The sequence below is a fragment of the Eutrigla gurnardus genome (assembly GCF_963514095.1).
Source record: "Eutrigla gurnardus genome assembly, chromosome: 12".
Taxonomy (NCBI): domain Eukaryota; kingdom Metazoa; phylum Chordata; class Actinopteri; order Perciformes; family Triglidae; genus Eutrigla; species Eutrigla gurnardus.
In genome coordinates this window covers 8293673-8318470 of record NC_139926.1, presented here as the reverse complement: position 1 = coordinate 8318470, position 24798 = coordinate 8293673, and the positions used below count along the sequence as shown (strand labels likewise).

General features: G+C 43.3%; 2 protein-coding genes across 2 annotated transcripts in view; one reads left to right on the top strand and one right to left on the bottom strand.

Moving 5' to 3' along the window:
- Window positions 1–24798, top strand: part of idh1 (isocitrate dehydrogenase (NADP(+)) 1) — a 183374-nt gene that overhangs the window by 49772 nt on the left and 108804 nt on the right. The gene's annotated exons all lie outside the window — the stretch shown is intronic.
- The window catches only part of kcnh3 (potassium voltage-gated channel, subfamily H (eag-related), member 3), a 124875-nt gene that overhangs the window by 2289 nt on the left and 97788 nt on the right, over window positions 1–24798 (bottom strand). Inside the window, exons 5-14 of the mRNA XM_084022234.1 lie at window positions 23951–24209; window positions 22824–22981; window positions 21980–22181; window positions 17053–17427; window positions 13230–13429; window positions 12268–12517; window positions 4969–5183; window positions 941–1197; window positions 369–469; window positions 190–242 (exon numbers count right to left, since the gene is read on the bottom strand). Of these exons, the coding sequence (XP_083878360.1) occupies window positions 190–242; window positions 369–469; window positions 941–1197; window positions 4969–5183; window positions 12268–12517; window positions 13230–13429; window positions 17053–17427; window positions 21980–22181; window positions 22824–22981; window positions 23951–24209 (2070 nt within the window). The remainder of the gene's footprint in view (window positions 1–189; window positions 243–368; window positions 470–940; window positions 1198–4968; window positions 5184–12267; window positions 12518–13229; window positions 13430–17052; window positions 17428–21979; window positions 22182–22823; window positions 22982–23950; window positions 24210–24798) is intronic.

Genomic DNA, 24798 nt, shown 5'->3' with positions numbered 1-24798 from the left:
TGTGCTCAGATAAAATATCAAGTCGGAAACACCCAAAGAGCTCAGTTAAGGCAGCATAAGCCCTTTAAATCTGTTATTTAAATAATATAATTTAATTAGATTTGGATCTGGATCTACAACAAAACATTAAAAGTGATGACAGACTGTCCTGCTGATTGGATAAACAAGCCTCCATCATGTAGCACTCACCTCCTCGGTCAGTTTAGACACAGTCTGCTTGATCTCCGAGTGCTCCCGGATCCCTAAACACAACACAGATGTGAAAAACAGGAATCCTCCAGAGGAAAAAAAGACTATTCTTCTGAGTGTGTGTGTGTGTGTGTGTGTGTGTGTGTGTGTGTGTGTGTGTGTGTGTGTGTGTGTGTTACCTGGATATGGGGAGGGCGGTGCTGTAGGTGACATGCTGGGACTGAACTCAAACTTCTGTGATAAAGTGGAGTTGCTCTCTGTTTCAATGCCGTCCACGAATCTATGCAGGAAAAGAAGGATTAAAAAGTATAGAGGAAGCACAGGAGGGGAATGTAAACCAGCTGAGAGAGCATTAATGACAGAGAGTGTGTGAGTGTGTGTGTGTGTGTGTGTGTGTGTGTGTGTGTGATCTGCAGCTTTTGTTCACACACCACTGCACACAGTAGACATTACTCTCTGTGCACACATGGACACGTTTACTTCCCATGCACACACATCATCTTACTGTGTGAAAACCCCAATACACAGCAGCCACGTGAGCCACCAGTATCCTACTGGTTGCCATGGCAGCCAGACCAATGCTGCAGCATCAACTGCTGCGTATTCTTTTCCAGCGGTGTGTGTGTGTGTGTGTGTGTGTGTGTGTGTGTGTGTGTGTGTGTGTGTGTGTGTGTGTGTGTGAGAGTGTGTGAGTGTGTGAGTGTGTATGTGTGTGTGTGTGTGTGTGTGTGTGTGTGTGTGTGTGTTTCACCTGGGGCTGAGTTCAGGCGGTGCACTGCAGAAGCTGACCACCGGTATCTGCAGGGTGGTGGGGCGGGCGTGCTCGGAGGGGGCGCGGAACGGCCTGGGTGGCAGGAGAGGGGAGCGCAGCGGCGAATTGAGCCCCCTGCTGAGACGCAGCGGGGAGCGAGGAGCACGGGACACCGAGTTCTGCTCCTCGTCGCCCTCCTCGTCCTCGCGGATGGACGGCAGCTTCTTCACCAGGCCGCCGTTACTCTCCCAGTCCACCTGAGAGGGAAGGAGAGCGGAGAATGTAGACACACATGAACTGGCAGGAGCCATCACACCTGCTGTTCTGTTGGGTTTGGATTGGAACGGTTGGTCAAATATGTGTAGTGACATGGTTTTACCAGTGGGTGGCAGCCAAACACAAGATTTCAAACCATTGACCAGTCAGATGTACAGGTCCTCTCACCACTTCAGTTGAACACACCCCTCTAACAGGGCATTCATTAGATCACATCTCCTCCACACATTTCCACAACAAAAACAACAGAATATCCCTTCATCTTCTTTTTTGAAGGTTTTGGAATCCCTTCAATTTCAAAGTTGGAGCATCGTTGTTGTGAGGAGTTAGATGTACTCATCAAATCCTCACAAGATAGAAGATCTAATGTTAAAAATGTTTGTGTAATTATTATGATCAATGCTAGTTTTTAGTTTACCATTCAAGATCCTGGTAAAAATGGAATACTGAAGGTTATATTTGCTTTTCCAACTGGCCTTGTTTTTTTTTCATTTCACTTTACTGAATCTCATGTTTTTGCTGTATATTTTATTATTAATGCGATTTCATGATTTACTTTCTGGCGCTGCAATCTGTTTTGCTTTTGTCTCTATTGCCATATGGGGGAATGATATATTGCTTATCCATAAATAAATGAGAGAGCAGTGGGCACACTTCTCCCGTCTGCCTCCAGGGATTATGTCAGACGGGGGTCACGCTAAATTCCAATTATTTCATATTTTGTTATGAGTGAATGTTGTTTTTCCTCTGTCTTTGCCAGACTGCAAAAAAGAAGACTTTCATGCTGTATTTAATACAGACTGCTGCCTCTGACTTTTCTTCATGACTTTCCATCCAGGAAACACACACACACACACACACACACACACACACACACACACACACACAGAGTTACTTGGCCCCGTCTCCCCATCAGCTATGTCCCTGCTTATGAATTGAATAATTCAGGCTTCCCTCAGTGTTGATGCCGGCTCCCTGAAACTTCCAGAAATGACTTGCTGAACAAAACAGGACTCTCTGTCTGTGGCTCAAAAGTTTGGCATCAAAATGAAAGAAAGCAGTGGAAGATACAGAGAAGCAAATCACTTTTTCTTTGTGAGTTGGTGTGACTTACTGCAAATTACCGTCTTATACTGCTTGCAGCATTTTAGATTCCCAGAACACGAGCACTATTACATCCCCACCTCTTCATCCCAGAAATACATTTAACACAATTTTTGACTAGCCGCTACGAAAGCCTGTAATACTCTGATTATTTTTAATCATTCTAATGTATTCATGCAACTGTTCAGGTATGTTTATATCATTTTGTAATAGAATTTGCTCTCTTTCATTAGAGTGCGTAAAATGGAATAAGGAATGTGTGTAATTGGTGTGTAGCTCGTTAAATCCCCCACATAAAAGAGGGAGGCGTGTGTGTCGTGTCTCAAAACATGTGACGCCGGGTCTGACTCTACCTCCACGTTCAAACTAATTAATTGCTTTTAAAAACAACAGCTTTAGGGATTACAGTATAAATTGCCTTCAAAATAATCACATCACTCGTGCCCTAGAATGACTGGCGCAGTGACTAATGAATGTATTTCATATCTCAACATGCAGACAAGCCAACGCCCCTCCACTTTCCCTCCCCTTCCCCTGCTCCCTCCCTCCCTCTCTCCTTTTAATCAAGTCTCTTCTCTCCCTCCGTCCCTGCCTGCTCAGCATACTCGTTTTTTCTTCTCTCCTCCTCCCCCACTGCCCTCCTCTCAGCCCCCCCTCCTGTGCCACCGTGATGTATTTTTAGCTCCCTTGTTCTAATCTTAGCTCCCGGCCCTGGAGGCAAACCAAGGAGCGCTCTGCGATGCGGGGGCGTGATAAGTGTGCGCTTGCCGCGTGTCTGTGTGTGAGTGCGTGGGCGAGCTGAAGTTTGTGTTTGCATCGTGTAAGTGTGATTAAGTCATGCAGAAGTCTGAGTGCAGGCGCACATGTGAGTCTATGTAAACTGTGTGCATGCTTGCAAGGAGAAGAGTGGACAAAGTGCTCTTTTTCCTATTTGTGTGCACAGTATGTGCAAGTGCAGGCACTTTGCTGTTCTTCCCATCATGCTTCTGGTGCAGAGATTGAACAACTCGAGAACACGGGGAACCGAAACACGCTGTAATATCCCCCCGTTTTCCGCAGCACAGCTGAGTGCGCCCAGTCGACTGGTTGTTCATGCACATCGCATTGTTTCGCCCAAGGCTCCGGGGTCATGACAGTCAATCTGCAGCCTGTGAATCAGCAGGGAGGGACGACGGGAAAACACAACCAACTCTTTGAAGATGGATGTTTTGTTATCTAAAAAACTTTTTTCCCTTGCTCGGTAAATCCTTTCCACATTTGGTACCCCAGCTTTCAATTCCTACTTTTCTCCTTCCTCTTTATCATCCTCCACATCTTCTGGTCTACAACTGTTGTGCTGTTATGAACAATCTCATTCATCCTCTGGGATTGCCTCTTAAAGTACCTGTCGACTGAGGAAGGAGGTGCTGTATATCTGCAGCCTTTTCTTACATACAAATGCAAACACGTTCTCCTGGGCTGCTGGTACCAGAAGGCTTTGCATACATAACCAGGATGGACATCTGCAGCCCAGACCAAAGACATGGGCAGCAGCTCGTGCGTGTGGAATCATGCATCCTCTAGATGCGGCTACAGACACATACTGACATGTGCACACATTTGCACCCCACTCACGCTGCAGCAAGCGCACGGGAGAATCGCACGGGACTGCAGAGGAAAAAGGAGGAACTGAGGAACAGCAGAGCAGAACATGAGAAAATGAGTTGAAGTCTCCCCCTCCCCTTCTCCTCGGCTGGTTGGGCTATTTATATCGAGCAGGATCCAATCTTAGCAGCAGCTGCGGGGGACGCAGTCAGTCAGGGACAGCCCGTGCTTCCCCCCCTGCACTATTTTTAGCAACAGCACGGTTTCAAACAGGAGCACTGAGCTATTCTTGTCCCTGTGTTTTGCTCCCTCTGCTGCTGCTGCACCAGCCAGAGGCCGTGTGCTCGAGTGTGTGTGATTGCAGTAGTTAAAAAAAAAAAAGGCACTGCAAGGCTTGTCTTTTGCAACTGTGTTGCATGCACAGATCTGTGTGTGTATTTTACAGTAGTGGTGGAAAGGTCATGCATAGATATCCATCCTTCTTCAGGTGTCTCAAGGCTGCCCATTTGCACCACGTAAAATGTCGATTTGCACTTTGGAGGTCGCACATGGAGTGGCATGACTGATCTGGTGGGTTGCCCACGGCAGGGTATTGTTGACACCATAGCCAAAAAATGTACGTGTATTAATAAATATATACCATCTACCTGGTGCCACCTGCAGACCTTTCTTTGACCCTTTATGGCACCATTTGTGTCGACCCTGTCCCCACCTCCAAACACACTAGCCCATAAATACCTCACCAAACAGCAGCAGGTTATGGTAAGTGATGAAACTGTTTATATTCCTTCAGTATTCTATAAAGTCGGCATGTTTCCATCTCGCTTCTGCATTGCTACTCCCACTTTCTGAGAAAATCCAACAACACCATCATTTAATGGCAAACCGTGGCCACAAGGGGGCAGTCTAATCTGTTCAATTTAATAAAAAATAGTTTATTTTATTGACAATTTGAGGGATGGGGGTTTGCAACTATGAAAGCACAAAATGAATAAAATGCAATCCTGCCACAGCTCTTACACCTGTGATATTACTGTCTGTCCTTCAGCACTGTGTGTACTCACATCAGCACCGTGGCCCTCTCGCAGGTTGTACGTGAGGTCGTGCTGGATCTCGCTGATGAACTTCTGGGCGTACTCGGGGTAGAGTCGGAGGACCTCGCGGAGGCCCTTGAGGCTGATGTACTGCAGGTCGCAGTAGGTCAGGGCCTTGACGTTGGCGTTGGTCTTGATCACCTGCTCCTTTGTCAGGGAGTCGGAACCAATCAGATCTCCTTTACCTGTGCAAGCAGAAAGGCACATGGACACAATGATGTCTTTGAAGCAGTAAATCAGAGAGATGTTATTTTTCACGAACTGCCTCCACCTGAGGGAATCAGGGAAGTAAATTAAACACAGACACAGACTGTCTGAGCTGCAGATCATCAAAGACAGGAGTTCAAAGGAATGCACCAGCAAAGTCATTTCAAAAAAGACGGTGGGTGAAGGTGTTGCATTTTATATTTTATGTTCTAAAGGTTTTTTTTATCTATATAAAATGTACTGCCGCCATTTAACAGAGTTGCCCATTGCATTTTTTTTGTTTGTTTGTTGTGTGAAAAACTTTTTCCATCTCTAGCTTGGTCCTGGACCTATTTCTGCCAACATGTTTTTCTCAGCAATTCAAACAGGTGTGGTGTTGTGCTCATTGTTTCCTCGGTCGAAAAACAACCGAGTCAATCAAAGTTTTGTGCTGGAGCCAGATATACGAGGACAAAACAATTGGCACAAAAACGGCGCTCGTAATGTTGACTAAGCTCTACAGCCTGTTAGACAAATTACAGAAATAAGCACTCTTTGATTGCATCTCCTTGATCAACATGACAAAAGTGCTCCTTGCAAACACTAACCGGTTTCATGACAGCTGGAGATTACGGGAACGACACGTCAGTAACCCCACCAACAGGAAAACGGCTCACATGATCGCATGTCGGACTGAATAATAAAACTATAAAGTCCTGAAGAAGAAAAAACGGTGCTTGCAGGTTGAAATGGGCTTAAACGATAAGAGATGAAAGCAGTGGAACTGTCAGTTAACATGTAAATGCTAGTTGAATTCTCAGCTGAAGAGGTAAAGACCTTTATATGCCTCTTTACCTTTCACAATAAAAGCCCTTCACCTTTACACTGCATAACAGTCTATCAGAGTGAACTCAAATTCACTCCGAGTCACTTCACTCCATGCCTCTGGTGCCTAAAAGCCGTACGAGGTTGGTTGGTTATGGTTGAAATGTAAGTGACATGATGAAAGTTCACTGCTCCTAGAGACCTCTTTTTACGATGACTGGAAATGACGTTGACAGGATGAAAACATCAGTCAGTCTCTGACGCATCCGAACACTCAACAGACATCAGCTGACGTGAACATGAGTGGATAATTATGTAAAAACCAAATGGCAGTTCAGTCTGAGAAAAGAACTCACCAGTTGATGATGTCACCATGGTATTCACAGTTTTGGCCAAAAGAGAACATGATTATCGGGCAGGGGGCGTCGAACAAGGAAACACTGCCGAGTTGCTTTATGTTCCCGTCTCCCCCATCTTATTAGTGACTTAAAGGTCAGGATATCTCAGCCTCTGCTTCTTTGATTTTCCCCTCTTTTAATTGGTCTCTTGTGAGTCCTCCAACCTTATAAGGGCAATGCTGTAATACTAATTTAATGTACAAGGTAACTGGCAATCCCAATTTCAAATTCTTGACCTGTTTTTGAATGAATCACTGCACTGAGAGTCGTTTTTCGCCTTCGATCGCTCTCATGTTAATTGCAGCGCAGCATCGTAAGGTATGGTTTTTCCTTTTTCCCAGAAGTACGTGTGCATACACCAAGTATTTGACTCCATGATTTCTGCCACAGAAATAGAAGTTACAGCAAAGACAACAAAGGACTGTTGTGTACACAAAGACGTTTTTATACACGTCAAGCGTTCTGTAAGTTGTAACCTTTACATTAAGTGCAAAGAAATACATAGTGAATGTACATGGACTGGATGATTATGTGCAGTATGAACATGCATGTCTATGTATGCACGGCGTGTAGGATGGGGGCTGGAGAAAAACAGGCAGGAACGGGGGACGGAGGCAAGATGGAGGGAGGCGGGGCAGGGAAGGGTAGGGCAGAAGTGAGCAGGGACCTCAAATGGGTGATGGAGTGTGGAGGAGGACTGCGAAGACAGGGAGGGTTAGAAAAGGAAGGAAACGACAGGAAGTCAGGTGAGAGACCCGGTGTGGGGGTGGCTGCAGACTGGTATGGTTTGATAAAGGAGACATGGATGGGCGGGGTGAGAAAGCGAGAGGGAGGGGTGGTAGGGTGAGATTGAGCAACAGCGCTTTACCTCCAACCACCTCCACATCCTGCTGTCGCTGCTTCTACTTCATTTGGCTCGGTGGGCTCTTCACATGCTCCGTCTGTCCCTCGTTTCTTTTTCACGTCACTCACACGTCTGCTCCCCCACTTCTATTTCATTCCCACACCACAGTTCAGCTCTAATTGTCTTTTGTCGCACGGATGATGGGCGGCGACGGAGCCAGGAGCGACAGCAAGCGTCAGGCAGAGCCTTTCGCTCCTAATCACAGCCGAACGTTAAACCGAGCAGGAGGCGAATACTTGAACCAGAAGAAGAAGAAAATAAAAATGGCGTTCTTCGAACTCAGGTAAAGTTCCTCTAGTCCAACATGGTTTGCTTTTTTTCTCATCATGTGACGATGAGAAACAGTGGCCAGTTGAGGCACAAAACCCATGTCCATGTACTACATCACGGTACGCTGCTGCCACTGCTAAGGACAAGAGCATTCGCAGCCTATCAACCGCTCTGCTGAGAAGGTGACTGGCTGCAACCTTCCTTCAGGTCCTGCACAGCTCCAGGGCTCTGAGGTGTGCAGGTAGGATTGTGGCCGACCCCTTCCATCCCAGACACAGTCCATCAGGACCAAAACCTCCCGCCACATGAACAGTTTCTTCCCTTCCGCAGTGGGGATCCTCAACACGTCCCGGGTCCCCCACCCCCACTGACACTGTCACTGACATTTCCATACCTACACTCAAACCCACCACTTTATAACTTTATAACTCTTAACAATCTTCTGCACATTCATGTACAGCTCTTCCATCTGTATTTATCACTCATCCCTCACTTATGTCTCTGTTTGTTTCATTTTATTATATATTATATTTATTATAGTCACTGTTTGTTTATTGTTGTTTATTGTTATTGTCCTCAATGTCTGCACCTTAGTCACCATGACAAATTCCTCGTTGGTGTAAAATCCTTCTTGGCAATAAATATGTTTCTGATTCTGATTTGGTGTGGTGGCCAGAGATTCACTGGTGAATGTGTCATTTCTCGACATTTGCAGGAAAATGAGTCTTGCTGTAGGGCGGCCTGACAGGTGCATCGTAACACGCGTCATGCATGGAGCCAAAGCTGTTATATAGCAAATTACAAATTACATTTAGAGCAGTGATCAAGCAGTGTGCAGTTGTTTCAATGTTCTGATGTAGCAGAAGTGACCAGCTGCAGGCTACAATATACTAACTCCAGATACTGCTGGTGTGTGTTTAACAATTTGTCAACATTACATGCCGTGCAAAACGTCTTTGTCCATGACTCTTATTGACTGAATGCACTGGTTGCACATTTAACAATTAGACGAATGTTTTTTTTCCACCTGAGAACCGACATGGTATAATTTCCTGGAAGGACAGGGAAGGTTCTCCGTAAAGGTCATGCTGAGCTGCAGGATGTGTACAGCTTCCGGGGTTCTGCGCGGCCTCTGCTCGATCCCACTTCAGCATTAATAATCAAGGTGCTTTAATAATGTAAAATGCATTCATTATTAATACCAGCACAGCACCGCATTCCATCTATTGATGTGTATGAATGTGTGTCATGATCAAAATCAAATAGGGGTTCGGGGGCTTGGCATTTGAAGATAAATCCACTTCATCTCACATACAGATCGACACGGAGGTACAGGCCATTAATTCAATACATGTTGACCTTTTAAGAAACAGACTTTTAAGAGATAAACATATGTCGCTGCTACACAGGCAAACGCATGAAATCCTCCCCCCGTCTATCACTTTGTTTGTGACACATCCACACGAACGCACCTCGGCGAAGCTGGCCGCGTTCGCTGGATTAGTGTTGCCAAGGCTTTGAAGCACATCCAGAGGAAATTAGATTTCAGCCGGCGAGGCAGCCAGCCAACTGAAGAAAGTATTCTAAGCTGTTGTCACAGGTGCGACATTGTGTCTGACCACACAAGTTTCCAATTTGCAAGATTCAGCTGTCTCTAACTTTCGCTGTTGCGAGTCTGCGAACATAATTACCTCACAACAACAGTGGACGTCTGAAGCGATGCAGAGATTAGCTACTGGTGTTGTGTTGTGTAAACTCTATTTCACCAGATTCCTATTGCAGCTTCGCAACATTTGGACTGCAGTAGAAATGCATTCATTCTACATGCATTCCTGTTCCCCTATGTATCGTAATAATCCCAAAGGGCAAATTAAAAGTCTGTCCGATAACACTTACAATGCTAATAATGTTCCCATCAGCCTCAGCTGTGCTTAAAATGAGCATGCTAATAATGCTAAACCCAGATGGTGAACACAGTCAGCATCAGCATGTTGCATGTTAGCATGCTGATGTTAGCATTTAGTCGCAGAGATGTTAGCATGGCTCTAGCTGTGCTTAAAATGAGCATGCTAATAAACCTAAACCAAGATGGTGAACACAGTCAGCATCAGCATGTTGCGTGTTAGCATGCTGATGTTAGCATTTAGCATTTAGTCGCAGAGCTGTTAGCATGGCTCTAGTGTGGACTAACTGGGGTTGTTAACGTGTTTTAAATGTAATTGGTCAATGCTGTGACTTGTAATGTGAAACTGGTAGTGGTGATATATTCGTGGCTGTGTGAAAAGCAGCCGTACAGAGCATGACTCTCTGGTTCTTCCTCCCACATGCGGTCTACAAATCAGTCCTGTTTAATATTAGCTTCACTGGAACACAACTCCGCCTTCACATCTCCAGAGACTCATGTGAGCGAGGACATATGATCACACCACTTCCAGTGCACGCGCACGCACACAAAAAGGGCTTTCAAAAGATCTCACCGTTTGTGGGTGTTTTATACGTGTTAACCCGGGCAGTGTGTTTTGGGTGGTGTGTTTTTCTGCAAAATATGCAACTTCTGTCCATCGACTGGTCACGACGTAGTGCTAAATCCCCATCAGATGTGTCCACCGGAGGGTGGAAACGTTTTCAAATGAGATGGGCTCGGAAATGTTGAAATTGAGAAATGTCTATTTTTAACAGAAGGAAAAAAAGAGAAGAATCTGGATCCACATGAGATTCAAATTGTGGCTAACCGGTCCAGTGTCTGCCTGTCATTAGGAACACTAATTAACACACATTTATAAAAAAAAAAAAAACATATAGCTCCACGATAACAAAATGGAATTATTAAAAGTGATGCCCTCTTACACCACATACTGATGACTGAACACCACAGCATGCAGGGAAATACATGCAATATAAATGTATCATATATATATGTAATTTGTTACACCTTTGGCTTCGCCCTGAACAGAGAACCAATTACAGCTGCCAGTGAAGACAACTGAGAAAAAAATATTTTGAAAGCTTCCAGCTCCTGTGTCTCCTGTCTTGGTAGTGTATAGCAACACTGATTTGTTTTGTGGCACCTTCATACATTTTCCAAGACAGCTCCTTGCTTTCTACTCATCAGTTTTGGTTTATTTTAGGAAGAAAACAATTTTCTTCAGAAGAAAACGTTTTCTTGTATGAGTATAATGTTGTATTTTACAGGTGAACACAAATACTGTGCAAATACATAGTTCAAATTGATAAATATATGTTTTCTTCCGAGACAAAAATAATTTAAACTCACTCGCACAACTTGAACAGTAATGAACAAATTCCTAGCATAAGGTCAACTAACTTTCAGCCCCATCTTGTTGCCTTAATTAGGCGATGGACTTTACAGAAGGTAACTCAAAGCTTTGGGAATTAAATGGAGCATTTTGTTGTTGTTTTTTGGTCAAAAGCAGCATCCTTTTCTTATCTACAAAAATGTGAATCTATGTGATTTGTGCCAGATGCAGTGAAAACAACAGAGAATGGACATGCTGCCTGAGCAGCCATTGTGCTGGAGGCTGGTACTTATGTATTCACACTATCTGCAGCACAGACAAGAGACAGGACGGCCTCATTCATTCATTCATTCATTAGTCTCTTTCTCGACCTCTGTACCCTTCCATATGTCGGCTCTGATAGCGAGACTTCCTACATCTCTCTTCACACTGCAATGAAGGATCATTGTGTATCGCTCCCAGGCTCGACACTGTGGGAGGGCTGGACTCTGTTTGTGTGTCGAGCCTGGCGATAACTCATCAGCAGGGCACAAACAACAGCTCTTTATCAGCTCTCCCTCAGCCATGCCTTCCCTGTCGTCTCCCTCATCAACCACATTTCCTCTCAAAACCAGATCAAGTTGCTCTTCGGTTCTGATTGGTTGAAACCAAACTCATCTCTGTGGAATTATTTCAACTGCAGTCGCTGAGCTGAGAGCTGATTGCTCATTAACAGCAGTTGATATCAAACAGACACATGTTCGCCTGGTTCATCATCCGAGGTTTTTTTTTCCTTCAAATTAACGATTTCACACCTTCATTAACTGTCCCGCAGATCCTCTCACTTCCTCTCATAAAGTCTCGCTTTGACAGGTAATTGTCAACCAAAGTTTTTTTTTATCCAATTCTGGGTCACAAATTGTCACATAATTTCCCTCAAATAATAATTAGACCACCCATTTCACTCTAATTAGGGAACCAGCATGTCATTTTGCAAGCCAACACTCAACACGCTTTTGTTCCTGTCCCTTAATTAATTTGAAAATTATAACTTGGGGAAACAAGTGAAAATAACTGGAATATTAAAGACGAGGCAGAAGCAAGTATGCAATGCTCAGACATTTGTTTTGGTCAGATGACCCCCTCCCCGAAAACAGATGTAAATAGAGGCAAAGAAAAAGAAAAAGGAAGCAAAATATATATAAAAAACCAACAACAACACATTTCTCGTCAAAAGCACACACTCTCAGCTTTTACACAGTATTAAACTATCTGCCGCAAGTATTTTAATTGAATGCAATCTGATGAAACAGCTGCCTATGTCCCCTGTTAATCCTTTACTTTTAGATGCACACTGAACATGTAAACATGTTAGCCAAAGGAAAACGCTTCCCTTTTGTGGATCCACAACATGAACATGGACTTTTCTCATCCTGCTCCTGGGACTTACCAAGAATGGCCAGCACAGTGTTGTCTTTCAGGACCTCCATGGAGCCGGAGCAGACGAAGTAGATGGCCTGCAGGGCGTCTCCCTGCCGGATGAGGAACTCGCCAGGAGCGCAGAAGGAGGTCTTGATGATGAGGGAGAGGGAGCGCAGGCAGCCCCTGCTGGCCGACTCGAACAGGGGCAGCTGGAGCAGCTCCTTGTTCAGGTGCATGGCGATGTCGGCCCTGAGCTCGTCTGGGAAGTCTTTCAGGAGCTGTGATGCAAGAGGGAGTTCACACTCAACAAGTCACAGTGGCTGCTTGGACTAAAGAACCCAACTCTACCGTCTTTAATGACCTGAGACTCGCAGTATTTGCAAACAGGAACAGTGGAACAGAAACTTTGAAAGATTTTGATTCATTCTGAAAGCAAATTGATATATAAAGTGAAGTGATCATTTTTTTGTAAAACGAAACACATCATAAATATGAAGACGCGCCTGTCCTGTTCATGTTCACTGTCTTTAGTGTGCAAAACAACTGGCATTCATTTGCACAACAGAAATTGAACCACTGCTTTAAAAGGTCAGTTCAGCCATCATGAAACAAAGAATAAAAACAAACATATTTTGCCACTCACTCCTGGTGGTATCAATGTCCTGGTTACTCAGGATAATACACAAATGTTTCTTATCGGGATGTCGTTTCTACTGAATTTAGAAAACGCTAAAATCATCAGTTTAATTGTAATTAAGAAATGGTTCATTGTTGTTGTTCACTGATGTAATATTTCAAAGCATAGCGACTGACATTGAAACCATTCACAGGGCTAACTTTTATTTGTAGTTTCAGTGGAATGACACTTGCAAAAGGGAGTTTTAAAAGAGAAGATGGTGTTCATGAAATCAGTATAAACAGTGTATAATATTCACCCGCTCACAGACTTCTGCATTACATGAGGTGAATGCAAGTCTGCTGTCTCCTCACCTCATTGACGTCTATTCCGTTGTTCACCGACCAGGTCGTCTGGAAACACTCCAGCATGCGCTGCTCCAAGGCCTTGGGCAGCCGATGGACCCTGATGAAGTCCTTCAGGTCCTTGGTGCGGGTGTGGTAAAGGGAGCGGCGGGAGTACATCCTCTGGATGATGGCGGTCACGTTTCCAAACACCACCGCATGCATCAGCGCTGGAGAAGGGGAAAGATTGTGTTACAGTATGATACACATCTAATGGCTATTTGATTGGCTTTTGTCTGGAAGGCTCTGGGAAAATCCCGTAATGCTTCTGCACAGCGGGGATCTTCATAGGACGTCTCTAAGCCCCGAGAAGTAAAAGAGTGCAGGGTTTAAAAGGACTTAGCTGCTCTAAAACCACTGTAAAGCACTGCCTCGAGTGGGTTACTGCTTCCACAAAATAGAAATAACACACTACTGAAATAAAAATGAACCCGATGTTGAATGAATCTTTTATTTCCAGTGGAAAAAACACCAATATCAACAGCTCTGCAGCCTTAATCCCAGTATTAGCAATGCCTCTGGGTGTGGTGTTAATATAAAACGTATTACAGCTCTGAATGTGAACACAGCTAACCAGCGGCCACCCAGCGAGGACTGGAACCATCTATCTCATAATGTACTTTCCTGTGCACTTTCTCTCCCTAAATGTAATTCTTGCCCGAGTAGAAAAGCTGCTGAAACAGCGCTCAGACCACAGGACACTTAGACGGTCCACTGACAAGTGACTGATGACATCAGTTTGGGATCAGAGTGACCCACCTCACGTTGAGGACAACTCTGGAGTGAAGAAGCATAGATATCTTTCAGTTGGAGCTGAAGGGCACACACGCCACAGCAGAACTCCGAACGAGAGATTAATGAAGCTATAGTCTCCTCTGTTTACTCTCTGTGTTTCGGTTAATTCGCTCTGCGTTCGTAGAGGACTGTACACACATCTCTGTGGGTGCAAGGATATTAAAATCTATGCCAGGCAAAGAAACAACAACCTCAAAAAATCCAAACTTTAATAAAAAATGAGGATAACTTCATTCTTATAACATGTTCGGCTCTCGCACTTAAGCCCCGAGCTCATCGGTTCTTTTTGAAGATGTGAGTCTTTTAAAAAATGTCACAGTCTGGCTTCTGTCTGCCCTCAGACTTTTTATTGACTGGACTGAGCTGTTTTCAGGGTTTGGGTTTTCTGTTTACTGTGTTTTTATCCCGTGTTCTTGCACTGCCTTCCCTTCTTCTGCCCAACATCTACACACCTTCTCTGAATCAACCTGGTTAGTCACGGCCAGTCATCTCTCTGCCTTTTCTCCTGCCTAATCAGCCCATTCCCCTCATCAGAGCGGCTCAGCCTATGTTTACAAGGTTCCTTACTGAGTTAAATAGAAGTATGTGGGTAAGTGGAAGCAATGAGCAGCAATTCTCAAAATACTAAGTAAAGGCGCTTCAATGTTTGGACCGTCCTTTAAGAGGAAAGGAGATAATGCTATCCCACAATTCCCTGGGGCAGCAGCATATACAGTCGCCATCGCCAATAGCATCTGCTGTTGCTGTTTACTTACTTACTGTTAGAACATGTTTACATGTGTTGTGGCTGAACAAAAAAAACCCTTCATTTTTCCATCCTGGCTGTGCTGCAGCTCAGACTCTCTCTGGAACACTGCTTTCAACATCCTGCCCCTCCCTCCCAAAAAGCCCACTCTGTTTTTTTTAATTTGCACAGCAGAAAACAACTTCTTGTCAACATGGAGACTCCATGCTTAGCTCCAATCATACTAGCTTTGTTTGAAGGCGGGCCAAACAGTGCCTGGGCAGATATTATGCAAATGTCCTCTTAGTTACTTCACCACTTTACAGAAGAAAAGGCGAGATTTCACTTGAGGACTTTCAAGCAATGCAGAAGCAGAGTTTATGTGGGGAAGAGCAACTTTAGGCTCTGACACTCTGGAGACCTTTTACATGCTGTTACTTAAACAGCAGGAAATAGCATTTGTTGTCACCTGTGGATTCATACATATTTGATGCTCTATGACGCTGTATGGGGGACTGAATAAAAACAGCTTGGATTATAAAATAATAATAATGAAAATGAAAGTACACCCACTATTAGATTTTGGTTTAGATTATGGTTTCTTTATAACCATAACATTTACGAGGGTGCAGCACCAATTGTATTTGTGGCTTTTAACAGTAAATTGCAGATTTCATTGTTGTAACAATATCCAGGAAATGTCGAGCACAGACAAAAGTCACTGTGTGAAGTATGTGATTTGTTACCAATATGTGTGTGTGTGTGTGTGTGTGTGTGTGTGTGTGTGTGTGATCATTTACAGACCACTTAATGTGCATTGAGGCCTGAGACATCCCCAACACATCATTGTGCCCTCTGACCATAAATTTCTCTCACCAAGTAACCTTTCCATTCTTTCTCATTTCTTCTTTCATTGCTTTCTTCAGAACGTTCAGCTCTCTTCATTATGGATCAGCACAAAAACATCTGGATTCCTGACTCAAACAAGTAGCACGCTACAAATGATTTAAATGGCTTTATTTTGTTTTTATCCTTCATTGGAACTTCTGAGTTCTATTTTAATCATCAAATAAAATCAAACAATTATATGTTTTTTAAATGAATAGTCTGTCAAGTATTTCCCAAATTCTCTCACATCTTCCGGCCTTCACAGGAATAACTGAAGTTCTGTGACAAAATTCACAGAGTAAATTCCTTTTTGAGTATTCGGCATCTGTGTTTGTCTGAAGGTGACACATTGCTGGCTGCCTTCACCAAAGCGTTAAAAATAACCTGTTAATAAGTGTAAGCTCTACATGAAAATTGTAACAATTTATTAATCTTTAAATGGTTTGTGCTTTTTGCTTTGATACCTTCAGGATGTTATGAAGACAAAACTGGTAGAAAATAAATGCATCAGAACCCACTTTTATAAAAGTGATAGTATTAACTAACCCCAATACTGATGTTATTGGCTGGATATTTGTCAACAGGTAATATTCATGAGAATCATGTGTGTTTTGTCAAAATAGAACAATGTTCCATTTCCCATTGAACTACAAAGGGTACAAAAGATCATTCCCTCGGTTTGTTTTGTTCATAGTAACGAATGCTATCTATTTTTAATCAGCATTTGGGTTCACACCAAAATATTAATAGTTATAGACAATAGTTTCTGATGAATCCTGATAGCGAATAAACAAATGGCCGGCCGAGCAAGTAATGAACCCCTCAATCAAGAAACAAGAAACTAATGAGACTCTGAATGGAAGGTTTTACATACGAGTGTGTGTGTGTGTGTGTGTGTGTGTGTGTGTGTGTGTGTGTGTGTGTGTGTGTGTGTGTGTGTGTGTGTTGATGTCTCACTGGTGCCAGATAATGAGCTGAGTGAGTATTTAAGACTGAGAGGAGAGCTTCACGCGCTGAGAGGAAACACTGACATGCATACAGAGTAGGGACGTAACCATGCCGATATCAGGCTGATTCAAATAGCTGGACCGTGACAATGGGACTGATACAAATACATAACAATTACCTTTATATCTATGCATTGTATCTGTTACATTTAGTTTTAAAAAGTTAGGAAAGCAATGTTTAAACCAAGCCTGATGTTGTCTTGGAGAGAAACGAATGATCCCAGTCCACACAGAGAAGCATCCAGCTGAATAATTAAAGACTGGTATCAGATCGGTACTCTGTATGAGCCCATACCCAAAGGCTGGGTATCGACTCTATCAAAGTCGGTCCAGTCGATCCCTAATACGTGGAACGAAGACACTCACACACGTTTCTCACCTCCTATGAGCATGGTGCAGATGGAGAAGATCTTCTCTGAGTCCGTGTTCGCCGACACATTTCCGAATCCCACACTGGTGAGACTGCTCAGAGCAAAGTACAGCGATGTCACGTAGCTGCTCCGCATTGACGGCCCGCCACCCAGTACGGCGAAACTCTCACCGCTGGTGCCCGGCCCCGACACGGCCTCTGCTCCAGACATGTTTCCATAATATTGGCTGGAGTTCCAGGAGCCATGCCCTCCGACCTCTGACCCCGACACGTTCCACTGGCTGCTGTTGGCCGGTAAGCTGCTGACTGTGGCGGGGACCAGCGTGGTCAGGGGGGGCAGGAAATAGGGGGTCCCAAGCCGCTTGGCCAGCTCATGTAGCCAACCTGAGAGTGATAGAGAGGTATATTCATTTAAAAAAAAAACATTTAAAAATCCCTTTATTTAACTACATAAAGGTACAATAAGTCAGCACTGATCTGTCTTTTTCAGTTATTTAATGGCCAATTAGAGCTGGATATTTCCTGAACTGTCCACCTCTTGGTTTTTAAGTACCAGCCTGAAGCACTAAAGGGACTTTATTCTTCTACTCCACTACATATCAGACAAATATTGTACATTTTACTCCACTTAATTTATTCAACAGCTATTCAATTCTATTACATTTTATCCATATGTCATATCACAACAAAAGTTACCTCAGGACACTCAACACACAGAGCAGGACTAGAGCACGCTCATTTTCAGAGTCAGTGAATTTCAAACCCCCAAGCTATTGTGACCAGTTAATTATAATTGATATGATTAACCTAACCTAACCTTAATATGGTGCATAATTATAGATTTAAAGCCCTGTATAACCACTAAGGCGTCTTTAGTTGTTGCTAGAGTTAAAGACTTCCATGAGGTCGCCAATATGAATAAAAAAGTTCTAACATGTTGCCATGTTATGATTTACAAACCTTTCAGGACCTTGGGGCCCTTTATAGAGTCCTCTTGGAAACTTTTACTACACTTTGTTAGTAATACTTTTGTACTTTCACTTGAGTAGAGCGTAGTACATACATACGCACATCTATATGAAAAACTCTTAATTTAAAACATAAATATTACAATTCAGCTTCAGAGGAGAGAGAAAAGAAAAGCAAAGGAAGGAGGACGGAGGCAGAAAGCAGGAATTGAAGGAGGATAAATTATTGACAAACAGTTTTTGTGAGTAGATGAGGTGAAACCCATCTGGGGCACTGACAGCGGAGTCAGAAACAGAAAGACAGCAAAAGAGGGGATATGAATAATACAGTATGGATGCATCCATTCATTGATCTCCAGCTCCACACACTTCAGGCAAGCAGCACTGACCTTGTCTGACTGTGTGTGTGTGTGTGTGTGTGTGTGTGTGTGTGTGTGTGTGTGTGTGTGTGTGTGTGTGTGTGTGTGAGGGCAGTGAGTCCTGCCTGCCAGTATAAATAAACAGTAGTGACAGTGAAGCAGTGAGTCCCAGCTAAACCAACAACATTTCCTAGTAATTACTTTGTCATTAGCACACAACTTCTTTACGGATGTTAGTGAAAGGATGCACTTGAATAAAGTCTGCTGTAGGAGGGCTGGGTTTTCTGTGTATAGAGAGATGATGTCAATTGAACTCCAGTCAAGTAAACTCAGCCTTCATCTGCTTGCCATTGTGGCAGTTTATAAAAGAGGAAGTGCATTTTCCAAAACCAGCTTACTGCCTGTGTAGGTAAAGCTATAACACGTCATAATAAACCTACGAAACACATGCTGAAGTATCATTGATTCCTGCTGCGTTTATACGATAAGTTAAAGCTTCGTGGACCGTCAATTGATTTTCAATAATTTTAATAAGTGCTCAAGACTCAAGATTTACTTGGGCTCAGCCGTCAGAGCATTAAAGCAAAGCAGAACAATACATGAAAACAACAAGAAAGGCAACCAACCAATTTCTCTCCCTGGCATTGGTGGGTACAAACGCTAAAAGTGATGCAGTCTAATAGTCCTGCAATAAAAAAAAGAAATAAAACTACTATTCAGATTGTGTTGGAACTGTTTAAGAGAAGTGTTGATTCAATACAATCATTTCAGACGAGCACTTGGAAAAACACCGTGTTCACAGTGTTGAGTGCAGCCTGTCTGCCTCTGTCCATGGTGCTGATCTCTCCTCTCCATCACTAGTGAGCTGTCTGTGGTCCTGGACCCTCCTCCGTCTCAGGGACTCACACCACTACCTCCAACAGTGGCATGCTGGACTGGAATGGAACTGCAGCTACAAACAGCTACAAGTGCTACATGCTGGGAGCATCATCCAGTGGCGGGAAGCACAGATTTCACAATATGTGACGGACAGAGTCACATGACAGGATGCACTGATAACATCACCTTCCTGTATCCTATGTATCCTATGATAAAGGAGATAGGAAAGGAAGCATTATCCTTTCCTTATCATTTAAAGAGTTTGAGAAGCTCTTAGTAAGGACGTCACTTAGATATTTCTGGAGGATTTCACTCAACTAGGAACCTTTCTAAGCAAAAACCCTATTTGATTACAGCCCAGGTCTTTTCATGGGATTTGTTGACAATAAGAAAACAAAAGAATAACACCATATGTAGTTCATCTACAGAGTTGTTTATTTCTTTCTAATGTGTGTCCTTGATAGATATGATAGATAATAAAAGTTAAATATTTGTATATAATAATACTATACTGTATATTTGGGGCTGTTTTTCACGACTGGTGATTGATTGCCCCTCTAGGACCACTAAAGCTGTTGTTTAAATTTGGATTGCATGGCTCTTCACATCTTGTGTGATGAGTGGTAAACCATGAAGGAACCTTTAGAAACAGCTGCGTACCATGTTGTGTCTGTTATGTCCTTTATCATCTATTTCTGTCCACCAGTGAACCGTTTCTTGTGTAGCGTGGTCATGGCTCCGCTGCCCCTCCATGACTGATAGTCCTGAAGACCACACTGTCTCTCCACAGTACTACACAGTTGACTGACGGCGGCGTTCCACCTATGTGCATGCAATAGCATCCCTTTGTTGTAAATCACAGTTTGTGTCGGACTGGTCTTTGTTGTTCCCTGGATTCTCCATTAAGTGACTGCCGTGTTTCTGTCTAGTATTGTGGTTTGCTGAAAGGAAATAATATGAAGGTTGGTACAAATCAATGTGAGAGAAAGAGAGACAGAGGGAGGGAGAATGGGACATCGGGCGAGTGAAGATGAGAAAGAATAGGCAGTGGAGTGAACATCTCGCCGAGTCCCTGAGTCGATTCCATAACTCAGAAAACACCCTTTTCAGTTCATTAATTGACTGAAAAACATGTCGATGGCGAGGCAGAATAAAACGAAAGGTGCATGTTAATCTTTGCCTGACGTTGTGGTCAGAAGGAACTGCTTCTGAGTTTCGTGTCACAAGCAGGATTTGAGATTCTCCACCGAGAGAAGCTTGAGGAATATCAACAGAGCTGCGTCTTGTTAAAAGCATCGTGCTTAGAATTGAGACCCCTGGGGGCCATGATTTTGCATAACTGCTCGTGTGCCTTTGTTGTGGAAAACAACATTACTGACATCCCTCTGCTGAGGTGTCATCGTGAATCTGTCGTTCAAGCAAATCAAGGTAGGTAAATGTGCAAATGCCTAAAGCAAACTAGTCAATACCATGGTAAACCAAGAAGAGGGGCTGCAATAACAAAAGATCTCATTTAATCTGCATTTGGGAACATAAAAATGTTTCCTGGGGCCAGAATTTACAGTATAATTGAGCAGAGTGATAGAATCTCCAATTATACATCGGCTCAATTTGCCCAAATGAAATTCTAGTGTTTGCTGCTGGCATGATATTTATAGTACAAGCAGAGTGACAATCAAATGTACTTAGCCTGCAGGTTACTGTAAATACCTAATAGGAACATTTTATCTGGCCGTGACAACATGGCAACAAACGAATGTTATTAAAGTAGCTTCACTGGGTGATTCTTTATTATTCTAACAACTGCATTCAACATTTTACTGGAATAAAAGTACAGAAGTATTAGCAGCAAAATGTGTATTAAAAATAAAAGAGACCATACCTTTATTTTATTAGAAAAAACGCCTTTCAGAGGTTCATATTATTATAAATACTTCTCAGTCCAGAATCAGGTTTATTAGTATAAGTACCTTATTTGCATACAAGTTACTTGCTTCGATGTATTGTATGGTTTTTAAAAATGAGAAAAATATAGAACATAATTAAAATAAAAATATGAAAAATACGGTAAATGTTGCAGTTTACATCCATGCCTGTCAAAAATGTCATCACTTCATATTTCTGTTCTATTGGATGTTTATGTCTAATATAATGAGGACAGGGATTCCTAAGTTATGGCCAGAAATGTGTCCTGTTTCCTCACAGGGACCTTTGACCTTCAACTTAGAATCAGTTCATGGTGGAATCCAAGAAATTCTCTACAAGCATTCCCAATATTGCGTTCATGTGGACAGATGGACGACCTGAGAGCAGAATGCCTCCCACCACCTCTACTGCCAGCGCAGAAGCATAAATATATACATATACTGTATATATACATATAAAATAATATGTACTATGTATCTGAATTCAAAATCAAAGAGCAGTGCAGTTTTTTTTTTGATGTGAGGACATTGACGTAAACTGTGACGTCTCTACTTTTAGCAATTAAAGTAACTACTGAGAGTGTTGGACATTTTCTTCATGCATGCATGACATTTAATGTGACGATGAAACATTTTGTAGATGTGTTTTTTTTATTGTGAAGTAAGTAAAGCTGTCAAATAAATGTCAGCGGAGTAGAAGTCAAATATAGCGTAGAACAGAAAAACACCATGAAATTTGATTTAATAGTTTCTAAATGCAGCTCTTGAGCAAATGAACCTCCCTCTGAAAGAAGTGTGTACTGACCAATATCCCAGGAGCCCGGACTTTCGATCTCCTTGCGGCCTATGTAGTACCAGACGCAGGCCATCCAGTGGGCCAGCAGGGCGAACATGGACATCAGCAGAGTGAGGACCACGGCGCTGTACTGGGAGTAGCGCTCCAGCTTCTGCAGCAGCCGCAGGAGCCGCAGCAACCGCACCGTCTTCAACAGGTGGACCCCAAAGTACTGCACGGAGAAGACACACACACACACACACACAGCCTCAACCGCCAGTGTTACACACAAAGGAACCATTCTGCCAAAGTGCGATCATTGTGACACTCGAGGATCGGAATGATTGAGTATTCTTTATTCCGTCGTTCGCTGTTAATACTTTGTGGGTGGAGGCGACAGTTTTATTCAAAAGACGGATCTTTCATTTATTCTTGCAATGCAGTGCATTTTTCACCGCCAAATGAAAATTTAAAACTTAATGGTGGCACACATGTGAAATGATTTAGCACACAGTTTGAATCGTCTTTTCGGGGTTCTGAGCGTGGAAACACAAATGAACGAGACCTGCGGTGTGCACGCTGACGCCAGACTGTCCCGATCCCATTCGTTCGTCTGATGAGCATCAGTTTGGGTGAAATGTTGATGTAATAAATTCACGAGGGAGCCAACGGCAGTATGCACTCATTTTCCCTTTCTACTAATTTGGCTTTTTGCCACGGGTGTGTTGTTGTGGGTAATGAAAGCGGGAGACAGAGTGTGTGTGTGTTCACAGTCGAGTGCTTTTCTCTTCAACAACAAAACAAACGGTGAAATAAAGAAGCCTTATTTATCGCATGCTTGTTGTCAATGCAAACGGAGAGAGAGACGACTCACCACGCTGATGTTGAAAGCATACAGCAGGTCAAAGGGCAGGGCGGCAATGAGGTCGACAAAGAGCCAGGTGGTGACGTAGTGGACGCAGATGGAGCGGGCGTCGTACACGACCTGACCCGACGTGCTCACGAAAGTGGTTCGAAAGTTCAGCAGTATGTCTGCAGAGGACGACAAGCACAGCAGAGGCAACACAGAGCAGCTCAGCGATGAGGACTCACAGGGCAGAGATGTATTCAGTCCATCGCTTGGAAGTTTGATGATGACAGAAAAAGCAGAAAACACTTCGGACTCGCATGGATGAGTAGCGAGCCAGTGTGTGATCATGTTTATGAAAATAAAAAGGACTTTTAGGCGTTTGTAAGAGGAAGATTTGATATATGTGTCCCCCTTTTTTACAAACCATTGAGATGTTTCTCTGTAGTTTGATTCTTTATTCACCGTGGAGGAAAACGTCTCATTTGCAGACATGAACAGAAACCAAAGTCTGTCTGAAAACAGTTAGAAGCCACCAGCATGGCTCTGGAGTTTACCTGCTTTTCAAGTCTTCATAGGAGTCTCCAAGGTGTCGTTGATTTATGAGAAGCAGCTACAAATAATCAGAAGCCCGATGGCACATTTCAATCCCCTGTAGTTGTCTGAGTGAACATATTGTTCCTGCTGAACAAAGAGGATATGCTATAACGGCGGGTCTGCTGATGGAGGGCTTGTGTTCACTCTTTTCCATTAAGGCAAATTATCCATTGTAGAGCACTCATACAGCTCTCCTACAGTTAGACGGACACCAGTGGGGACCAAGAGGCCTGTTGTTTTATAGGAAATGAGTGAGCAATGAGACTTAATGATCTGTTGTGAATTGGCTCACATCCTTTCACTGCTGTACACGCATCATTAAAAACGTCAACAAAACTTTTATCGTGACTGATGAGCCTCTCAGAGTCGGGCTGTTTCACCCACTTCCCATCAGGGCCACTTAATAAATCGATGAACAAATATGCCATCTTTACGATCATTAAGTCTGCTTTATTACCGAAGCATTGGTGTCTGATTAAAAAAAAAGCACTTATCAAACATGTATTAAACCCAAGCAGCTGAACCACATTGTGTCGTATCACAGCACGTCCTCTCACCTAGAATAAACAGGATCTCTACGAGGATGTCGCTGACACTGGGCGGGCTTCGTGGGGCAGAGCTGCTCCCTTCGTCCCGCCCCCCCACCACCGTGAAACACACGTTGTACGGCACGGTGACGGCCACGTAGAAGGTCGCCAGCAGAATCAGCCAATCCCAGCCGGCCTTGAAGGTCCCGTAGTGGAGCAGGATGAAGCGAGACTTCTGGATGGCTGCTACCTTGTACTCCGGGATCGGAGGCTTCTCCCCGAACATGTTCTGGAGAGGACGACAGGGATTAAAACCACTCTCTTTTTCTCTTGTTCACCTTTTATCCTCCCTTTATTCAATAGACTGGACAAAACCAAGCCAGGGAAAACAGCGAACAAAGAGGAAAAATCAATATACAAACAACAAATGTGGGGATGAAGCTTGACAAACGGTAAATGGTAAGGATAACAATGAATGGAAAAATAAGAGCCCAAACAATCTATTACAAATTAAAACAAAGACAATCAATGAAATAAACAGGTCAACAGAGGATGAGCATACAAGGAAGGAGAGGTTAGAAAAGCAAGGAATGAGAACTGGATGTGAGCAGTTTTTGTCCTGACTGAACATTTTAAATGAGAAGAGAAGGTCAGTGGTTTAAAGTAATTTGCAAAAGCATACAAGAACCCAGTGTAGGAGGGAGTACCGTTCCTCTTACAAGTACGAATATGATATTCGCCCAAAAGAATCCCAATATTAACAATATCTGAAATACCTGCATCCTAATTGTCCATGCAATACATAAGTAAAAGATTGAATGTTATCAATTTCCAATGACAACCGATTATGAATATCAGTCCAAAACAAGCTGGTGTCA